This window comes from Vanellus vanellus, assembly GCF_965231255.1.
Source record: "Vanellus vanellus genome assembly, chromosome: Z".
In the NCBI taxonomy this organism is placed as follows: domain Eukaryota; kingdom Metazoa; phylum Chordata; class Aves; order Charadriiformes; family Charadriidae; genus Vanellus; species Vanellus vanellus.
Genome location: NC_138908.1, coordinates 75,726,212 through 75,748,074, shown reverse-complemented (window position 1 = coordinate 75,748,074; position 21,863 = coordinate 75,726,212). Strand labels below are relative to the sequence as shown.

General features: G+C 40.2%; 2 protein-coding genes across 2 annotated transcripts; one reads left to right on the top strand and one right to left on the bottom strand.

Moving 5' to 3' along the window:
* Positions 1 to 6,602: 6,602 nt before the first annotated feature.
* Positions 6,603 to 11,226, bottom strand: LOC309683234 (granzyme A-like; the record flags this gene model as incomplete). The annotated part of the gene is made up of 5 exons (XM_082497449.1): positions 6,603 to 6,761; positions 7,533 to 7,802; positions 8,499 to 8,637; positions 10,296 to 10,443; positions 11,166 to 11,226. The coding sequence occupies 5 exons, from the start codon at positions 11,224 to 11,226 to the stop codon at positions 6,603 to 6,605; spliced, it is 777 nt and encodes a 258-aa protein (XP_082353575.1).
* A 1,566-nt stretch (positions 11,227 to 12,792) lies between these two features.
* On the top strand, positions 12,793 to 21,863 carry LOC309683689 (granzyme A-like; the record flags this gene model as incomplete). Its single annotated transcript, XM_082498011.1, has 5 exons — positions 12,793 to 12,862; positions 15,483 to 15,624; positions 18,206 to 18,353; positions 20,699 to 20,965; positions 21,702 to 21,863. 5 exons carry the CDS (start codon positions 12,793 to 12,795, stop codon positions 21,861 to 21,863), a joined length of 789 nt encoding a protein of 262 aa, XP_082354137.1.

Genomic DNA, 21,863 nt, shown 5'->3' with positions numbered 1-21,863 from the left:
TCCTTAAACCCACCTACTATGTTGGCAATGATTGAAAATATAAATTTTTGTCAATAATATAAGTAATTATGTAATCAACTGGTTAATAAGCCAGATGGACATAGTCAAAGAAGCATGCTGTTTGGGTCAATCTCAACAGTTGGTTCATTCATTCATTAAATGTACCAGTTTAATTCTGGGTGTCAGCAAACCTGGCAGTTGTCACCCTCTTACAAATTTTGAGTGCTCACAAGGACAAAATCTCTTGGACTTTAACAGAAGCTTGCTTGTGTAAGACTTGTACACTGTCAACAGCTAAGTAAGGATGTCAGGATTGGTCTTCAGATGGTATTCAGATGCATCTCAGTAGTGCTATTAAAGATGTTCTATCCACAGACATCTTTGGAGCTTTGCTTTCATTATTGAGAATGAAGAGAGGCAGGGGGTAAGGACTCACTCTTGTATTTGTATATTAAAAGCCCTGTGAGCTCAGAAACTCATATTGTTTGGATTTCTCTTTTTCTCTTTTTTTTTTCTTCTGCTGGAAATTGATTTAGAGTATTTCCTGTAACTGGGGAGGAGTGGGAGATTAGGGGAGTGGAGCCCATGGAAAATTAAACTGTGATCAAATGCATGAAAAGAGATAGGCAAAGTTAAAAGGGGCACAAGTATCTCTGGAAATGAATGTGAAACTGTCATGTCTTTAGTTCTCATCATTTTTAAAACCTCATCTTCTGCTGTTCGTAAATCATGTGGTTGCTAACTTTAGGTCTGGCAGGTTGAGACCACTCATCTTTTTCACGTAGTAAGATGTTAATTTACAATAAATCTCCTACTAAACTGCTGGTTTCTGATGTCATCTTGTGTGGTCTTCAGAACAGGTTAGAAAATGGGAACGTTGATTATCAATTGAGAAATGACTACCAAGAAGCTTATGTCTAAGAATGGGAAATAACTTGTACTGTGCCTGTCTTCTCATATGAGCATGTTTTTTGCAGCAGATTTTTTCAAATGTTTAGAATCTGATTTAAATACACAAAATCATATTTTAAATAAAGTTTTTAAAAGTTAAAAACATTTTTTCTCTTTTAAATGGGAAAAAAAGCAGTGGAATTAGTCTTTTTATTCATATGTTTTTCGGATTCTCCCAGAAAGTTTCTCTCCTTCCTTTGACGGTACCTAAATGCTATTGATTTGCCAAATACAGGAAGAGATGTATACAACAGGATGGGGGGCTGTGGTAGGGAAGGAGCTGGTCAATATTGAAGCTAAGCATATTTTGTTGGATGCTCAATTGTCAAAATAAGAAAATACTTTTCTTTCAGACTAAGAAGTGCTCATTTCTTAATTAATTGTGCTTGTTCATTAATGAGTAGTCAAGCTGTATTTTAACATAATATCTAAAAGTGGGAGAATCACTAATTTCGTAGAATCATAGAATGGTGTAGGTTGGAAAGGACCTTGAAGATCATTGAGTTCCAGCTCCCCTGCCATAGGCAGGGACACCTCCCACCAGACCAGGTTGCCCAAGGCCACGTCCAGCCTGGCCTTGAACACCTCCAGGGATGGGGCCTCAGCAACCTCTCGCGGCAACCTGTTCCAGTGCCTTACCACCCTCAAAGTGAAAAACTTCTTCCTAATGTTCAATCTGAACCTGCCCTCTTCTAATTTAAAGCCATTCCCCCTCGTCCTATCACTACGTGCCCTAGTAAAAAGTTGTCCCCCAGCTCTCCTGTAGGCCCCCTTTAGGTACTGGAAAGCCGCAATAAGTTCTCCCCGGGGCCTTCTCTTCTCCAGGCTGAACAGCCCCAACTCTCTCAGCTTCTCCTCACAGGAGAGGTGCTCCAGCCCTCGGATCATCCTCGTGGCTCTCCTCTGGACGTGCTCCAGCAGGTCCATGTCCTTCTTATGTTGGGGACTCCAGAGCTGGATGCAGTACTCCAGGTGGGGTTTCACGAGAGTGGAGTAGAGGGGCAGAATAACCTCCTTTGACCTGCTGGTCACACTTCTTTTGATGCAGCCCAGGATACGGTTGGCCTTCTGGGTTGCAATCGCACACTGCTGGCTTATGTTGAGCTTCTCGTTACTCAGCACACCCAGGTCCTTCTCCTCAGGGCTGCTCTCCAGCCATTCCCTGCCAAGCCTGTATTTGTGCTTGGGATTGCCCCGACCCAGATGTAGGACCTTGCACTTGGCCTTGTTGAACTGCATGAGGTTGGCTTGGGCCCACCTCTCCAGCCTGTCCAGGTCCCTCTGGATTGCATCCCTCCCCTCCAGCGTGTCTACCTCACCAAAGAGCTTGGTATCATCGGCAAACTTGCTGAGGGTGCACTCGACCCCACTGTCCATGTCACTGACAAAGATGTTGAACAGTACAGGCCCCAGTACCGACCCCTGAGAAACGCCAGTCGTCACTGCTCTCCACTTGGACATCGAGCTGTTGACCGCAACTCTTTGAGTGCGACCATCCAGCCAGTTCTTTATTCACTGAGTGGTCCATTTGTCGAATGCATGTCTCTTTAATTTAGAGACCAGGATATCATGTAGGACAGTGTCAAACGCTTTGCACAAATCCAAGTAGACGACATCAGGTGGTCTTCCCTTGTCCATTGCCACTGTAACCCCTTCGTAGAAGGCCACCAAATTTGTCAGGCATGACTTGCCCTTGGTGAAGCCATGCTGGCTGTCACTGATCACCTCCTTGTTTTCTATGTGCCTCAGTGGAGTTTCCAGGAGGATGTGCTCCATGATCTTGCCAGGCACAGAGGTGAGACTGACTGGCCTGTAGTTCCCTGGGTCTTCCTTGTTTCCCTTTTTGAAAATAGGGGTTATGTTTCCCCTTTTCCAGTCGGCAGGAACCTCGCCGGACCGCTGCGACTTCTCAAATATGATGGCTAGTGGCTTAGCGACCTCATCTGCTAGCTCCCTCAGGACCCGTGGATGTATCTCATCAGGTCCCATGGACTTGTGCACCTTCAGATTCCTCAGGTGGTCTCGTACTTGATCTTCACCTACAGTGGGCGGTTCTCCATATTCCCAATCCTCATATTTGTATTCTGTGTCAAGGGTAGTGTGGCTGAGTCTTTTGTCCTTGCCAGTGAAGACTGAGGCAAAAAAGTCATTGAGTACCTCAGCTCTGTCTCAATTTCAGTAGACCTAACCAACAGCCCATAAATACGAGAGAATCTTGTGTGTGTGACCTGTAGGTCTATTGTATGACTGTGTTGGAGAAAGCATTTAAACGTGCACTTGAATTCCAGTCAGTGATTAATCTGGAGTGCAGTTAAACGTACTCTGGAGTGCAGTTAAACATACACTGCAGTGCTTTTTCTGGATGTACTTCTTTTCTAGATAGGCTCCTTTACTGTCAGTTTATTTCACATATCAAATACCTATCTTCCTGTAATAGGAATTTGAAGACTTGAGTAAGCAGCATGATTCTGCTTTACTAATCTTTTGCAGGTAATGTTGTTGAATACTTGCAGGTATAGAGTGTGCAGTTGCTAAAATTAGATCATTGTTCCTGCATAGCTGCCTCATTCTGCAACAGTCTTAACATATGAAATCTTGGGCAATGTGAAATCCTGATTTCCTCCCTGTAGAATATGGCATGTTTTTAGCTCATTACATGCCTGGTATATCGTTCAGGCCCAGACTGAGACAGAAATCAGAACCTGTTTCTAAGAGGTCAACCGGTTGTGCACCTGAGGTCTGTATACACTGGGGGTTGAGTCTGAAGAGGTGGCACACAGGATTAAGCAAAATTTAAGTTGCCTAAACTCAGGCCATTATCCCCACAGTCCTATCCAAGGTGAAGCACTGTACAACACATGGAATCCAAAACTTCAGGACAAAAATCATTTTTACAAGAGGAAAAACTTCATTGTCCATACAGGGCATGTGTCTTCCCAGGTATACCAATATGACAAAGTGATTGTCTGTCTGTAATGCAGTGAAATGGATTAAAGAAACTCAAGCTTGGGAATTCATTTGTTTCTGCATATAAATGCACTAAATAGTCTGTAGCAGGCAGTTCCCTGTTCTTCAGCCACTATATGGTCTGACTTGATGCTACCTACCTAAATGTTGCATTAGTTTCTGTAACGTAGTTTGTACCTGTTCATTTCCCCCAGTTATCTCATATACCCACAGTGAGAAGAAATTGTTACATTCTAGATGTCAAAATGACATCAAATGATCGTAACATTTTTCTTAGCTAGTACATAAACTTGCATGGGCTCCATCCCGTAGTGGTGGACCTGTATTGGAAATAGGTTTGTGACGCTTGATCAGAGAAAGTCCCAACCTAGATGGAAACTCAGTTACATCTCCTTGCTTCTGCTTTTTCCCCCAGATTCCACTACTGGCAATGGTGTCAGAAGCTTGCATTTTTTTTTACCATGTAAGTGCAGTTCTACTGGCTCATTTTGCGCAGTTCACTAAGTAACACTCATGTAAAAAACAGGTTTTTAGAAGTATTCTGGGGTAGATCCTAAATTTAAAGCTAGAGGAGGAAGGCTGCACATTTTTCCTTGCACATTTCTTCATGCATTATAAACATCTTCTTGGTCAGAACCTTTCCTTCTGACCCCACTTGGGTCAGAACTACTGTCTGAAAACTGGAGAAATACTGAGTGATAGTCTTTGAATGGGATTTTCCACTGACAAGGGTGTTGCCTGTGACTTCCAGGGAAGAGGAAGAAGCAGACCAAAGAGGAAGCAGTAACGAACAAAATACTATAGCAAGATGAAAGAGAGACAGTGAAAAAATGGGCAAAGAAGAAAGAAATTAATTAAGACTAATGTATGGGAAGAGTGAAACAGCCCTAGGTAATCAGTTGTCTTGAAGATCAGCTACAGACTTTTCACTAGATTGATAGGGATATTTTTATTTTCTGAAGGTTTTTAGAATCAGTTCTTTCCTAAGCAAGGGTTTGGTAGTTTGCAAGAATAGAAAAAGTCTGGACTTGTCTTACTTATTTCCTGTGTGTTTAAAGACAGAATCAAAGTCATCACTTCTGGTGTCGGTACCAGTCAGTGGGCCAAATTCTCCTTTCAATTTCACTGATGCAGCCTTACTTGGCTGGGAATTCTCTCTGCTCCTGCTTTACTTCTGTGTTTGTATGTGCCTCTGTGTCTGTGGTAGTGTGCTTATTTGTATGTTCAGCCCAAGAGTCAGAACAAACATTTTAGCAATAAGGAATGTGGAAAATTCTCACTGTGTAACATTGGTAATGGACAGAAACCATAAAAGAAGATATTCAGCATCAAAACTTTCGGTGAAGATCCCTGTGGTTTAGGCTTTCTCCTTCCTTTACCCTTTATTATTCCTCTGTGCCAAAACTATTGTTTCTTTTCAACAAGATCAGGTGAAGGCAGTTGTGTAAAAAAGTTACAGTCTGTATTTTCCCATTTTGTGTTTGTAAGTGATGTTTAATTGCTCATGATGAACCAAGCAATCATTTTTTAATTACAATCAGTACAAGATTTCTCCACCCTTTGAACGTCCTCTGCTTTCTCTAATGGCTACTTCCAAGTAAAAAACCCCCAAAGAAACACAAAATGAAACCAAACCCTTTTTGAGGTGTTCATGGTATTGAAAGTGTTCATACATGTTAGTAAGTGCCAGTGTGTTAATACAGAGATAGGCAGAAGCGTTTTTCACAATAGATCTGTTTGCTCTTTGACAAGTGGTTGTTGAAGCACTCAAAAATTCCACTGCGTATCTGAAACGGCAGTAGTGACATCATAAAATTAAGATTGTTTTATGTTAGGAACAGCACTTTATCCTACTGATATTCCAGCTGAGACACATTCTGACATTTCTCTGGGTTTTCAGCTGATATTTTAACTTAATGTTGCTGATGTTGGTGCATTCTGCAAACATATTGCACATCCAAAACATGATGTACGCAGTCTACCTGTACTGCAACAGACAGGGTTTTCCACATAAACTGACAGCTGCAAGCAGTAGATTTTTATTGCCATTTTCTTTATTGAATGCAAAGTACATAAAAGGATGAAATCTAGAGGTTTCAAATACAAGACAGTTAGGAAATGCACGCTTACTATGTCCCACAATCAAATGCAGTTGCTGAAACTTAATTTTCTGAAGCTTAGCAGTCCCTTACACCTGTGAAATCAGGAGCTCTGGTGCGGAGAAACTACCAAACTTCTCAGGTGTCTGGAGTTGTACCTGGCATTGCACTAATTTTCAGGGTTCTTTGCAGTGGTCCAGATACAGAAGAGTGCAGTATAGACTCAGCATGCAGTGAAGACAGAAACAGATGGATTAGATTCCTGGTTAGAAATACCCATCCATGTAGAGCTCAGTCCAAATGTGCAATGCAAGAATGTTGAAAGCCATCAAATGATTCCATGGCTGACAGTATAAGCTACAAATGCTGTTGTAGCAGAGCACTCTGTTCTGGCTCTATTAAGATCACATCTGCCCCTATAACAGACAAAAATATCTTAATCTAAAAGGACATCAGGCTTCTAAAATTCAGTGTGGGCATAGCTCTATTACCAGTATACTGAAGCTATTTTTAAAAGCATATTTCAAAACTAGATATTGTTACCCAAGTACAAAATAGGAAATCACTTGGTCACAACCTGATCTATTATGCTCCCCTCATGGTTTTCCTTATCCACTGAAGGTATTGCTTTGTGACTCGAGTGTAGACACCAGGGCCGTCAACAGCGCCGCATCTATTTTTCTTCCCAAAAGCAGTGATGCCTCTCAGCTCATTATTGCATATCAAAGGTCCACCAGAATCCCCCTGGAGAAAGGGAAAGAAAATTGTCATTCAAATTTACAAAAGCTAAAAAATACTTATTTTAAATAGAATTTGCACCAATTGCATGAAGGAAGTAAAAATGTAGATGGTGCTATTGTGGATTCCTTTTTTTTTCCTCCTTGGAAGGTAAGATTTTCCTTAGCGAAAAAGGAAAAAAGACTTCAATCTGATCTTTGAAGTATGACTAATGGGAAATGAATCTAGCTCAGTGCTAAGGAATAGTTAGTCTTTTGGACTATGAAAAGAAAAAGCTGGAAACTTTACTCTTGAAAAGCAGAAAGTCTCTAGAATTTGGTACCTTTTTTGTAACATTGTTAATTCAATATTTAAATCTTTTAATATGTGCTAGTTTTTACACAGTTGTGCATTTGACTTGGGGCCCAGTCAAAATGCTTTTTATCAGCAAAGCCCTCTGACATTAGAGAAGTTGTTTCATTGAGGTTGGCTGCTTGAGTATGGGCTCATAAGCTATTTTGTGGAGATTTTTCTATTAAAATCATTTTATTGAAGAACAGAATAGCTCTCTGCCATGCCTGGATAAAACCACAATATCCTAAGTCTGTGAAGAGAAATTTATCAATCAGAAGTTTTGATTTTAAGGCTTAGAAGAACAAGCCTAGCTAAATTAACTAATTTTTAATAACATTGTTCATTTAACTGAAGAGAGGCAGAAATTATAAATGTATAAAAGCTAGTACTTTATATTTTATTTTTAATATACTCTATCTGGTTATAGACAGTAAATATACTCACATTACATGAGTCCTTTCCTCCATTCTTATCCCCTGCACATATCATGTTGTCTGTTATAACAGGGTTGTTATTATAATGACTTTTGTTGTTGCAGATTTGCCTACTGATGACAGTGATGTTGACCTCCCTCAAGGTATCAGGAAAGTTTCTCAGACGATTGTGAGTTTGTCCCCATCCTGCTACGGTGCAAATTGTTCCTGGTTTGGGATCATCTGAGTTAATCAGGTTAATCACTTTCACAGCATTAGTAATTTTTGCTCTTTTCTGAAGCTGTAGAAGATATGGAAAATAGTTATTATGGGGCAGAGTCTAACAGAGGCCCCTGCATGCTAACCATTGGATCGTTCCCATTATGGTAACAGGAGATTACTGCAACCCCTTTTTGAGATTACTCTGTTCTTTGTGACAGGATTTATGTAATCAGTGTAAGAACGAGGAAAATGAGTATTCTTTGTCTCATGAAAACCCATTTAGCTTCTGCTGAAGTATTAGCTCTAAAAAATACCCTATTTTACTTCTCTGGCTCTCAGACCATTGGGAGGACGAAATAGCAGTAGTCAGTGAAACTGGCATAACTGAGAATCAGAGAAGTCTGACATTTTTCATTAGAACTGTTTTTCAGACAGAACATTAGGACTTTTAACCAAATTATTTCACACTATGTATGAAATACACTCTTTTCTGTGGACAATGTTTATTCTTCCACTGAAAAGCCAGAAATTGAAGTATCTTGGTCAAGCTCCAGAATTTTTCTACTTCTAGCATTGGCATGCATTACAGGAGTTGTTAATTGCCTTAGTTCCCAGTGCATCCCGAGTTCCCCAGGCTGCTGGATTAGCAGACCAGACTATATCACCCCAGAAAAAAAGTCACCAGAAACCCCCTTGGCTCATCTCCCTCACAAGAAGGAAGAAACTGGTACATCATAAAAGATGCGTATTCCATAAGTGATGTGTAAATCTATACCTGCAGCAGCATAAGGTCATTTTCTTTACATCTGGGACAGTAGCATGGGTGGGGAATTTGTTTGGCAATCTGCAAAACCTGTTTTTCTGCTTCTTTTGCTTTCTGTGAATGAGCTCCGAGAACAACTTCGCTTCCTTCCCTGAGAAGAGAGACAACATGGTTAGTGGGATTCACTTGCTGTAACTCCATAATTCTTTGATGTTAAATGTGGTGCTGTAATTTCCAGCTGCTACAGAGTATCTTTTTTTAAAGCCTGAAAAGCATCAGTAATTTAGAAAAATATAAAAGATTACCCTATTTCTACAGGTAGTTTAAAAATATTGACTCAGTGAATCAAAATCGATGCTATCTTATTTCAGCTTCCCAGGAGCATAGACAGGGTTCAGGTACTTGACTCTGAACCTACATTGTTTCCCTTTGGGACTGAATGCAAGGTAGATACATCAGCTTTGCTGTTGGTAGTGGTCTCACCAACTGTGCTTTTTGCAATTTGTGCTGAAAATTTAGGAGAATAGCTCACAGCACTGTTAGTTCAGAGATCGTCACGAGTGGATTGAATTGTACCATTGCTTTGCCCTAACACCATTTTCTGAGACCATGTGAGACATAGCTGATTCCCTTTCTCTAACTTGTTCTGCAAGTTCACATACTTACTAGATACTGAAGTGGTGACAGTTGTACCTGCTGGGGCTCTCTTGTATAAAACCCAGGAGTCTAGCACTCCTTGGTCAAGCAGTCCAAGCAGACCTTTATATGAGAACCACAGGTATGGGTGTTTGTGGGGGAACAATGTATGTTACAACTGAATGGGAGAATATTCTCTGAGCAGATATGTAGGTTGGCCCTCATTTGCAACTTACTGCAGCAAACACAACCCTGAGGAAGAGATTGCTCCTTTCCTTCAGCTATTACGAGCTGACTGTTGACTGAGCATCATTAGGTTAATTATTTATTGTATTTCCTCTTAAATGCGATCTCATTTGAAAATGCTCTTTACCTTATGTTAATATGACAGCTTTTGGGCCCTATGCTCTCTTTGTAGTAGGTCCTATATATCTCCTTGTTTGGATGGGGACAGGAGAGACAGATACATTTATCTGATGTCTGCAAATTCCAGTGATTCACTGGTCCTGGGCAGGACTTTGACAGAGCCTGTGTGAGAGGTCTGGCTCAGCAGCAGCTCCACTCCTCCTCGCAAAGGCAAGGGGAAAGACGTGTCGTTTAAACCTCACGTCTTGCCTTGCTGGGGGACTCTGCAGGGCCAAACAGCCATTTGCATCTGGAGTCAGACAGGAGAAAGAAAGGTTGGCTGACAAACCAACATATCCATCTCTCAGAGTCTCCTGTCATCTGTCTGGAGGATTTTTGCTCCTGTATCACTGCCTACTATCTCTTTCTGTGGTGAATTGCATATCTTTTACAGAATAAAATGACAAGAATTTATTTCTGTTTTCTGAGCAGCTATTTAAACTGCCCGGTCTTCTGGCCTAGTGCACTGGTTGCCTGAGAAAACAGGGATAAACCTTTCCCCCAAATTCACTTCTTCAGTGTTGCTATTCTGTGCTTGCATGCAGCTAGAGGGTTGTAATGCATCTCATCAGTGAAGATCAGTATATCTTGTAACTATTTTTTACTCACTGAAGCACATTTGTTATTATAAATTATAAAACACAGTAATCAGAACATGATTGTGGTCATGCTAAATGCACAAAATCATCAGAGTTATTAACTTTCCTTCTTGAATGGAGACACCAGATACTCACTAAGGACAATCTCTGACTCAGAGTAAGAACTTACACCATACAGTGGGCAGCTGTTAACACCCAGTCTTCCTTGATCAGAGCTCCTCCACAAATAAGACTTTTATTTGCGCTGCGGATTAGGGCCATAAATGGTCTTGAGTGTGGTGCTACTATATGTCCTCCAATGATATCCACACACAAACCTAAAAATAAAAATAAGCCACAATACACACAGCTGGGCTAACAAACACTGTGAGACACTCAAAGTCCCTTAGAAAAAACAGTTAATGCAATTATAAAGTGTACAAGTATGTACATATGTAACAATGCTGGTCTTCAGGGTAGATTTAAAATTGCTCAGCAATACTACTTCTGTATGTTTCATTGGGGACCAAAGTTACGTTAGTGGGGTGAGCTTTGACAAGAAAAACACCAAATTATTGTTGCTTTTGCACAGATTTCTTCCCCTGAAGTTCACTGGTATGGTTAATTTCTTAGCTTTCATTGTGAGTAACAACCTCAGATCTGCCACATGATAAATGTTGTACAATATGTGACTTATGTGGACACCTGGAAACTGGCATATATAGTGTAAGTCACATTACATGAACCTGTTTTTCAGAAAAATAGAAAATCAAAAGATTAATATAAGTCTAGGCCTCTGGAGAGAAAGCTTAGATAAACATTATGTTAACTCCTCTGAATGCCTCCAAATAGCCTGTCCTCTGTGCAGCTTTAATTAATACTACCCATTCAGAAATTATTTTGTTTGTACGAGACATCAAACATGCAGACAATGGAAAAGAGCTATTAATAAGAACTTAAATAATAATTGTGTCTACTCCCTTTACATTGATACATGTTGGCTTAACTGGAACTCTGTACATCAGCATTTACCTTCAAAACGGTGGAACTGGGCACTTACCTCCATGAATTACCAGGAGAATGACAGCAGCAGAGGCGGACAGATTGAGGAGAGCTCCCATGATTTCTGTCTGGTGTTCCCCCTTAATCACTGTTTAATATATACCTCTAAATGAAAAGGAAGTGGGTTTTGTTTTTCCTCTTAAGGATATTTCACATTTGTAATTGTGACAAAGGCAAAAAACCTCCCCAACAACATAGCTTACAGCAGAGGTGTTGGTGAGAAATTGCATCATCTGTTGTGGTTTGAAGACAGGATCTCCCCCCGTTCATGTTCTCTCTGTGGCATTTGCAGAGAGCTAATATATGAGTACTGGGGTGAAACCTTGCAACCCACTATGTGTCCAGTTACACTGTGGGACTCAACTCACATAAATTTAGGCTTGATTCAGTTGCCCGCATGAAGACATATAGTTTAATTCTAGACACCCCAGGTGGCCTCCAGGTCAGAGATGAATCCCAGCTCATTCCCCATTAGTTACCTGTGCTGTTCAGGAACCCCTCAGGGCCAATGAATCTGATGCTCGGTCCTTTCAGTGTCTGATCCTACCTCATTAGCTTTGCAGTGAATGAGCATCCATATAGCACTGAGTGTGGATTAGTGGCCTAGAGCTAAGGGTATAATGCTATTTAAAGTGTCTTAAGGTGTCTTAGATCTGTGTCCTGGTGCAGAGGTCTTCTGTAGATGCTGTGTCAGAGTTGCCAGGCCTGTGCCTATATCTGGGAAACCCAGTGTATGTCAAATGTCACTAAATGTGTAGTTTTGGGCAACTGAATTGAGAACTTGTATGTCCCCTTTATCTGTCAGCAGTCTGTAGCACTGGTGTTCTTTTTTTTCCAATGTTCACCCAAATGCAGTATCACCAGGCATCATAGGTACCATTCTTTCATTAATCACTTATAAATAGTCCCCCAAGTCTGATTTCATGACATCTTAATTAGCAGTCTTACCACATTGAAGCTGTTTCCTCTCTGGACTATGCACAGACATGACCAGTATGAGCACTTGTGAGCAAAAATCCTGTACATTGAGACCTACTTAAACACATAGTACTACAATGATTTATCCTTGGATATTTCTATATGAGGTGCCATGTGTAGTAAGGAGAGGTTTGGTAAGTATTATCCTGTGTTTATCTGACGCATTTTCAAGAGAAGACTATTTGGAGACACAGAATGAAACGCTAGCAAGTGTTCTAGATGTTTTACAGGCAACTAAGATAAATCTATGCCTACCATGTAAAAATAAATTTCTATAGCCTGTTTATATTTTTTTTCAATATCTAAATGCACTCCTATTTACTTCTAAATCTGACTTACTTCTAAAGATATTTTTCTGTAACTCCGTAGGTATTAGCATACCCATGCCTTTTAAAAAATCTCCTCTAATCCTAAGAGATACCATTTACATTGATAATTAGAATTAGGAACATGTCGTCTAAAATACTGTTTGATATCAAATGATCGCTTTCTGTGCAAGCTCCTTCTGAGCAACAGCTCTGACTGTCACATAGTCCTAAGACTGATTCCACAGGCATTAAAGATCAGATTGATATGCACATAATCAGCTTCTAATTTTGTACACAAATGCTTTTGTCAGTGTCCTCTTCAGCTTATAACTTATGTAGATGAGGCTGAAAAATCGACATCAAATTTCAGGGTGTGCAACAAGTTGGCTGAGCTTCTTTGATTACGGCAGTAAGTTAATTATGGTCAAGTTTGGATTTTATTGGCCTTTTACATGTAAAGGGAAACCTCAAAGCAAAACTTCTGTCTCTATTTGAGTACATTGTCAAATTCTTTTATTAGTTCCTCTGCTGCATAAGCAATTGTTCTTCAAAAGGACTTTCCCCTGCAGTGCCCACAAGACATAGCCACTCTCAGCAGAAACCACTGCCTGAGTAAAAGAACAAAAAGTCTACCCAGCTTCTATTTCTAGCTTTTGCTTTTGATGGAATTTCCGACGGGCATTTAAGCCTGTGGGTCAGTGGATCACTTTCAGCTCTGGTTCTGTACTGTGTTGAGCTCTTCTGTCCCTTATCTCATACTCAGTTTTTCTGATCATTTTGCTTCTCCAGTGACTATGCTCCTTTTTCCTTCGTGCTGCTTTCTGTGGTGCTAAAGGTGAACATCAGGTGTGATTTTAGGAGACCAATCCAGGAGACCATTTTAAACCACAGCTCCAAACTTTCCAGAGTTACTGGGTGCCTGAGTTCAGGCAGCATCGTAGCTCAACCACAGGGCTGGGGAAGGGAGGGCAGGAGAGCGGTGCTAGGAGCAGAGCAAGGCAGATCTGGGATGCCTTCTTCGTCTCCGCCCTGGGCTGCCCCATCCCCAACCCCACTCCAGTGTGTTTGCCTGAACACATCCCTCAGTGGTTGGGAGATACGATCCCAGGGACTCACCAGGGAAGGGACAGGATATATCCTAGGGATGCCTATTTTACTTTCTTCTCTGACACCAGTGTCTCATGATATTTACCTGTCGTCTTTTCTGCCTTATCTATTTACTCAGCTTCCCTATTTTCACCTCTTTACTGTGTGAGATCAAAGAAAAATGCAGTAACACAGAAATACAAGTGGATATAGTTAACTGAGAGAGTCCTCAAAGCTTTGTAGCAAAGCAACATTACTTCTATGAAGTTGGATGTACTTGACAGAAAGAATCCAGCATTAGATATTATGCTCTGGAAACACAAGCCTTCTCTTGTCAGGTGAGAACATGGATCTGTTGCCCATTTTGTCCCTTATGCTGCTTTCTAAGATAGCCACTTAGTGGGAGGGCACAGCCATAAAGGACTCATACATAATTATGCCTTTAGGAACCTTTTTGCAGAGATAACATCCGGTGGGTGAACAATCCCAGGATCAGCTGGAGGATGGAGAGTGATTTTGGAGTAACTTGATTGGGCTCTTTTATGAGCTGATTAATTGTCACATGTTTTCTTTGAAAGCTTTGAAAGAATCTTCTGAAATATGTAATGTGTTAAGTTATGTTGCATCACATAAATGTTTTCAAACTGGATTATAACTAGTAAGATTCTATGCCATAGAAATAAGCATTTCAATGCTATAATCTCATTCAACAATCTGGAGAGCTGCTGTTCTCTGACTCTTGAATAAAAATAAGAGTTAGCTATATTAGGCAAGTTACATTTCTGATTCTTTCTAAAGGTACTTAAGATCATATCAGGCTTTTTAAGTTCTTCACACAAGGGCATGCTTTTTTCTTGTAGTGGTTTACCATCAAGGTGTGCAAATTGGGTGCAGGCACAGAGGTTTTCAATACAGAAATGCCTCTCTTACCACTGTGTCTTTTTATCTTGTGAACACTGATTAGATATTTTGTTGGCATTTTACACTTGCATGCTCTAGGGTTTCCTGCATCTGAATCCTGCACCCTCAAAAATTATTGCTAAGAAAATACAAATTGCTCTGCCCTCCATGTGTGTAGCTTGCCTTTTGTGTCAGGTGTTCCTAAACTTATCAGACAACAATTGCCTGCCAATTCTCAGTGGCTCTTATACACTTCATGTATGAATCTTTTTCAGCCTTTCAACTGAAAATGTTACCTTGGCAGTGTAATTCTGCAGGGAATGTGCTGGCTACTGATGTATCTTGTCCACAGTTTGGGAATTACTTTTGTACTCTGTATGTCCTGAGTTTTCCCTCTCAGTGGCACTCTGTGAAGCCTTTTCAGGTGGCCCTTGTATTCGTTCTCCCATTTGTTCACCTGCTTGAAGATGTTCAGTTCCATTTTTCTCACCTATTGCCTTTTTTTTTCTTTAAAGTTGAAAGAGTGCTGAGTTCTCTAGCACACTTAGGTTTATTATACATTCACCCCATGTAATGCTCAGGAATTTTCTAATGTGCTTGTTTTCTAATATAATAACTGTGGTGAAGAGCTGCTGCAGTTCCTTTAAGACTTGCACCAATTAATATTGACACATGTTGAAGATTCAAAAAACAGTCAGGTTTAAAGAAACCTGAAGACAGAACCTAAAGAAACCAAGCTGCCGTTAAAATAATGCAATATTAATGATGTAGAGGGAAACTTCAAGAGAGGGAGCTATTAATAAAATGTTTCAACCACCATTTCCTGTAGGGGACATTTAAATAGAAAAGATGGTATTGTAATTTACAATGCTGTTGTCAGTAAATAGCACTAGCTATGACAAGCCACCTGTTAGCTCTCCTTCTCTCTCTAGTTGCTGTTAACTTATGCCCGAGATGTAAGTACTCCTCTAAGGATAAAAATTACCAAATTCCCACTTCCTGTGGATAACAGGTAACATAATTGCACTTCTGTTGCATTTCAGATAGCTGCACGGAAATTATTGGAGGACATGTTGTGCATCCTCATTCCTGGCCTTTTATGGCTGCTATCCAGAGAAAGAATTCAACTGTGTGTGGAGGAGCTCTTGTGGAAGACCAATGGGTTTTGACAGCAGCACACTGTGAGTAAGTATCTTACACTGGGGCAATTTTAACTCTTCATTGAGGTGGGGCATGGTATGCAAACCTATAAGTAAGGAAAGGTGGATGTTGATTTTTTTAAGAATTGTTAAAAGCTGCAGTTCTCTCACTAAACTAATCTAAGAACTTGTCATTCTGTTTTGTTTTGTAAACTACTGATCTGCATTGTGTACAGTTAGCTTCATTAGTCAGATCCTGCCAATGTTACAGGATACAGACTATGCTCATAAAAGGCCAAATTCATTATTTATGCATCTGAAACAGCAGTGTCTTAGAGAAGGGGATATATTCCAAAGTTCTTTAAACAAATCTTACTTGTGTGCCTGGGACTAAGCACTAAAATACCCTGAGAGATGAAATTGAATTAGATGGAAACACTAATCATCCCATTTTAAGTGACCTGAGCTCAAAAAACCTGAATGTCAGTCATGACTGTGACAAGGAGTCTTGTCCTTTTGAGTCAAACGTGAGCACAAGTACCCCTTTACCAGGTGGGAAACCCCAAGGCTGGCACAGCTGTTGAACAGCTGTCTTGGGGTAAGGAGGACATCTGCTGTTCATGTTAGGAAGTAAAATGCCCAGGTTTTGCTAAAATGTTCTCTAAATCGTATTTTAGTTCTCCATTTTTTTTTCCCTGTATTTCAAGTAACTAAAATCAAACCAATTAAAATAAACCTGTGCAAACCTGACCTCCTCAAACACAGCAGGTGCAGCTTGGCCAGCCGTCTTCCATCAGTTAGTCTGAAATACAGGATACAGCTCCTTCTTTCTAAGTGAATATGACTTTCACACTTCTTCATCTGAGTCAGGTTTGGTTGCATTTTTCGTAAGGGTAGAAATATTCACACCTAGCATGTGCTGGTTTGGACATTTACAAAACAAAAGCCAAGCCTTCCTCTGGAATTAAGGAATTTTTTGATGGGAGCTGGAGTCTCCCACCCTTCAGTTAACAGGTCAGACATATCCAGTCAGTTATGGTTATAAAAATTCAGAATTGGGAGCTATTCAGTGGAAAGGGCACTAAGTGTCTCTGGTCCTCTGGATAGTGTGCTCTGGTCACTGGTTTGGTTTCCAACAAGCACATCAGTTTGTGCTGACTTTGAGTCTTTGTCACTGGAGCAAACTGAAACAACATCTGTCTGGTTTCCTTCTCCTGACCTGCTTGAGGATGCCTAGGCAAAACCCACCCACCCCTATGCTATGTCTGGACTATTTTTTGACTTAGACAAATAGCATGAAATAATTTTTGACTTAGACAGAATAGCATGCATCCAGCAACATGAATTTCTGTGTGGCCTGCAAACAACCCGTCAGAGACAGGGATGAGGTGGCTGTAGTTTTTTTGTTCTCCCCCCCGCCCCCTCGCCCCAGGCTTCCCTGTGTGCACAGTGGCAGATTCCCTGGGCTTTCTGCAAGTCTAGCACTTGCACCTCTGTTTGGGATGATACTTGAGAGTCCCAGGGATGGAGTTTTGTGAGTCTTATATCATTCTCACTGTGAAAGTCTGCTCTGTAGATAAAAAGAGAATTTTTTAGGATCTAGCACTGACTTTGCAGCTATTTTCACAAGCAAACATTCACTTACAAATAAAAGAATCGTATCTTTCAGTAACACATGCAGCTGGAATGAAGAATTTTTTCTTTGTTTGGATTGATAAAATCTTCATTCTGGCTTGAATAAGTTGTCCTCTGTGTAGTGAGGTTGTGTTCTGAAGATGAAGCACAGGAAACCAGCAGTGTGTCTTCTGGCAATGGCATCTTACTGGGCTGCATTAAGTTTAGAAGGGCAAAATGAAAAAAGGTAAACTAATACATAAATTTCTGATGATACTTGGAGACCTTGGGGGAGAGGGAGATTTTTGAGTTGCTTAACTCTTACTGTTTATTAGCAGGAACTGGATATATCTCTCTCTTTGGGTTTTGGCAGTCTCCCTTTTTAATATTCACTATAGGGGTGTCTTGAGTTAGGCAGCACCCATCCTTCTTTCTTAATAGGCTGAATCCTATATTGAGTGAAGTTACGGACATAACTCTCATTAATATTAAAGACGTCCACTTTAGCAGACCACTTACCTGTATGCGTAATGCTCAGAATGAGTATTAAGTATTGATGTGTGTACTGACATCCCATTGATGTCAGCAAGACAACCTACATGCTATTAGTCAGGCACATTTGAGTCATTTGCAGGATTAGGTCGTAAGTCCAAAGGACACCATTAAAAGATTAAGGAAAGGCATCAGTACCAGCAGTCCTTGTGCAAGGCACTCTCTTAAAAAGCCACTAGGCTTTTTCATGAAAATAATTCCAAACTCTGGAAATCCCTGAAGGTTGCCTATCACACCATTATTTCACTGAACTAGATTTACAGTAAAAAAACATTACTTTGTGTAGGAAAATACAAGCTCATGTCAAAACATCAAAATCAACAATGTCCTTCCCTATGTTTTAATTATCTTGGTGTAAAATGAAATTTTGAGTATTATGTTACATATCTTTTGATTATCTTCAGAGATGTTGCTTAGTTCCAGTAGTGACCTTCTCTGCCTGTACTTTCTTTAAATTACAGATTAAACAAATCAGAAGTTAGAGTTGTTCTTGGAGCCCATCAAGCATCCATAGCTGAAAAAGAACAGCAGATATTTGAGATTATGCGCTACTTTCCTAATCCTCAGTTTGGCAGGTCTTCCAAGGAAAATGATATAATGCTCCTCAAGGTATTGTGTTAATTACTGTTGTATTATTATAAAAGGAATTTTGCTGATGATCGATTTGGCTATTCTTTAATACTGAAGAGTGCATTGTTTAGATAGCTTAACAATATCACAGAACTCTCTGCTTTTGGTTGTACTAATCTAGATAAGGTTACAGGGTCACTGGCACTGTGAGCAAGGATAACTTTTCAAGCCTGTTCTGTGCTCCCAAACTCCCTTTAACCCACTCATAGCAGCAACCCCTCCAAAACCCCAAAACACATTCTTTAGTAATTTTTAAAGGCAGTGCTGAAGAGATGTATTCAATGGAGTCTGGGTCACAGCTGTATCCCAACGGGATACCTTGTGCTGGACTACGCAAAGATGGGGATGAAACTTAGTGTTAATTATTTGGGGTAACCACATAAAGTAAAATTATGTATGATACAGGACATAGATGAATTCAGCTCTAGGAGCTCAGAGTGGTCACATAGTGAAGAAGGCTCAGGATACCACAGGATGAAGCATGGAAAGATGTCCTCACCACCATAATCATCTTGGATGCCAAAGTGGGGCAGGGCTGTAAGAATTTCCTGCATACCAGCTGCTGCTCAGCCTGGCTCACACCTCATGTATCCCTGCACTGACAACTCTGTTAATCCAGCACTGAGATTCACATGGAGGCAGCCATGAGTGTTTTGAATAGGGAGAGTGCAGTATCTATGCGGGAAACCTGTAGATGGTCCAATGGATCTGGAGGACTGCCTTTCTGGTACCAGCAGTTTCAGTGCTGATCCAAAGTCCCTGAGAAAGATACGACTTGTACTTCACCTTGCCTATACATTTAGAAACATCATGACTGCAGTATGATGCCTAAGAAATCTTTTATGGATGTTTATTCAGGCTGTGCTTTAGTGTTATATCTGTGATGAAGAAATAGTTTTATGTAAAAGATCAATATGCATATTTAAAATAATTACCAGGTACAGTATATTATTAATATTACCACGCTTCTGAAATTATTGGTGGAATTATATGAAAAAGGAAGGGATGACTTGAACCTGATTTCTAATATTTAGATGGTTTCACCAGTTTGATATGACAATGATCTAGAGAGGAAAATAGCAATGTCCCTTTCTGGAACTAACTGGAGCATTTACAGACATCTGTGTCCGCAGCAACTTGTCACACTCCAAGTGCAAGAAGCTACTTTCCCCAGATGTTATTGAGCATTCTCTGGCTGCTTCATTGCAAAGGCAGACAGGTTCATTACACTGGCTTCTCCTGTGGCCACCAGCAACTTACCAGGAGCACCAGGCTATTTGTGAACACAATACCAAAATGGATCACTAGGAAGTAGTGTTTTGAGAGCTGAAAGTTACAACTCTATTCCAGAATGACATAGATACCATAAAATCCTTGGTCTGAATTTGACAAAGGAGCAGGAACAGCGTTAGTAGCAGGGCTCACCTCCTGTCTCTACAGTTCTGCTGTAATGGTGTACTAAGTGACTTGGGATAAACTTTTAATCTCTGGAAATTCCCACCAGCACTAGTGATAATAAACTGTAAGGATTTTTTGGATAAACTTGTGATTTGTTGGAGTGCCTTTTTTAAAAGGTGTAAAGCCAGAATCGTTTAACTGACAACCATCTAGCAACACGTAAAACCACCTGTGAAATGAATTACGGTGCGATGATTGTGTGTAAACCAGAAAATGTCTGTTCAGTAGCTGAGAGGCCTTACCAAGCACAATGATGATATATGCTAGTGTTTTGCTATGTTTTCATTTACAGACTTAAATTGGCCTCTGATGAAGGAGGAATCTTTCAGGTAAAGGCCAACAAAACACAGACAGTTTGGATCTCTCAGAGCAAAAACTTGGCAGTCTGAAGAGTTCAAGACCTCATTTTTCCCAAATTATGTCACTGCTGTTATGTCTAATTGGTTATAGCTTTTGTTTTCATCTTTGTTACTGGTTACATTGCTCCGTGCTTTGAGACCTTTCTGTGTGTCAGTCAAGCACCAGAGTCTGATTTAAAAACAGAAGTTCAGTGACAGGTTAGGTTCTTGAATAGGACATAGATCCAACAGCCTAACTCCTGTGCAGGTTTTTAATTTCCTACTCTAATCAATGGGAAGCTGGACTTGAACTCACTATTGCTGACATAGATAGGGAATGCAGACACCAGGGAAATTCTTTTGGATTTGCAAAGGGGCAATTAAGCTCAGGATCAGTTCCTAAATATTGAAAAGTGATTTATAAGGAAAGTATTTGTAGAATGAGACTAAATGCCAGTTGAAACTAGATTATACTTTCCTTCCTTTCTGCATAAGAAAGCATTTTTTTTCTTTCTTTTTTTTTCCCAGCTGAATGGTATTGCGAAGCAGAATAAATATGTGCAACCTTTGTCTCTGCCTGACTTACATGAAGATATCAAACCTGGCACAAAGTGCAAGGTGGCTGGCTGGGGAGTAACATCTTCAGGAAAGCCATCAAAATATCTTCGGGAAACAACTCTTAAAATTGTTGATAGAAAAAGCTGTGAGAACAAATACAGAAAGTACACAAAAATAACCAGCAATATGTTGTGTGCTGTAGGGGAAAAAAAATACCGGAAGGCAGATACCTGCCAGGTAAGAAGCAAAGTGACAAAGAGGAGGGGATATGCTTTTTACAATGGTTTCCTTTTCACTGGGAACAGAGCAGTACTAGACACTTAATGAGGCTGATCAGATTCACAGTGATTTAAACACATTTGTAAGAGACTTTATTGCTGTGAAGAATAAGTTAAAACTTTTAGTACTTCAGATCAATGTACACAACAAGATTGAAAGTATGGGAATTTGAATCTGGGATTATCTCAGTTAACTTCAGGTGCATTTCTTTATCTAACGTGCTCTCCTTAGGCACTACCTGTAGTTATCAGAGAAAAAGAACTTTCAGGGTCTGAATCATTTGATCCTTTCCAGATGTCATCATCTGAATAGCACAGAATTAACTGTACGCTCAAAAGTACTGTTTGGATCTTGCTTTTGATGTCTTCTGTGCTGAGTCCAGAAGAGCTAATTGCTAAAGAAGTGAGAATCAATTTATACTGACAATAAAAAAATACCTTTTGAAATAGAATTATGATAGTACTATGCCAGTCTACAACATTTACATTAAAGGCTCCCTCAGGCTTGAAAAGCAACCTCTCTGTTTACCGCACCCAACTCCCATGAAGTGATGTAAGCCAACTGATTAGTTTCATAGGTTGGAACAGGTTAGAAGCAACATTTCCAAACATGCTTATGCACTGCAGGTGGCACTGCATGCTCCTCTGGAGAGCAATGAACACACATTAATAGTGTCTTCCATTTTGTGTTCCAGGGGGATTCAGGTGGGCCATTAATCTGTGCTGATCGATACAGTGGGATTATTTCTTTTGGAAAAGGATGTGGAAAAAGAGACATGCCTGGAGTTTATACACGGCTGACTGAAAAGTATATTGACTGGATAAAAAAAATAATTTGCCTTCATAGAGATCCATGA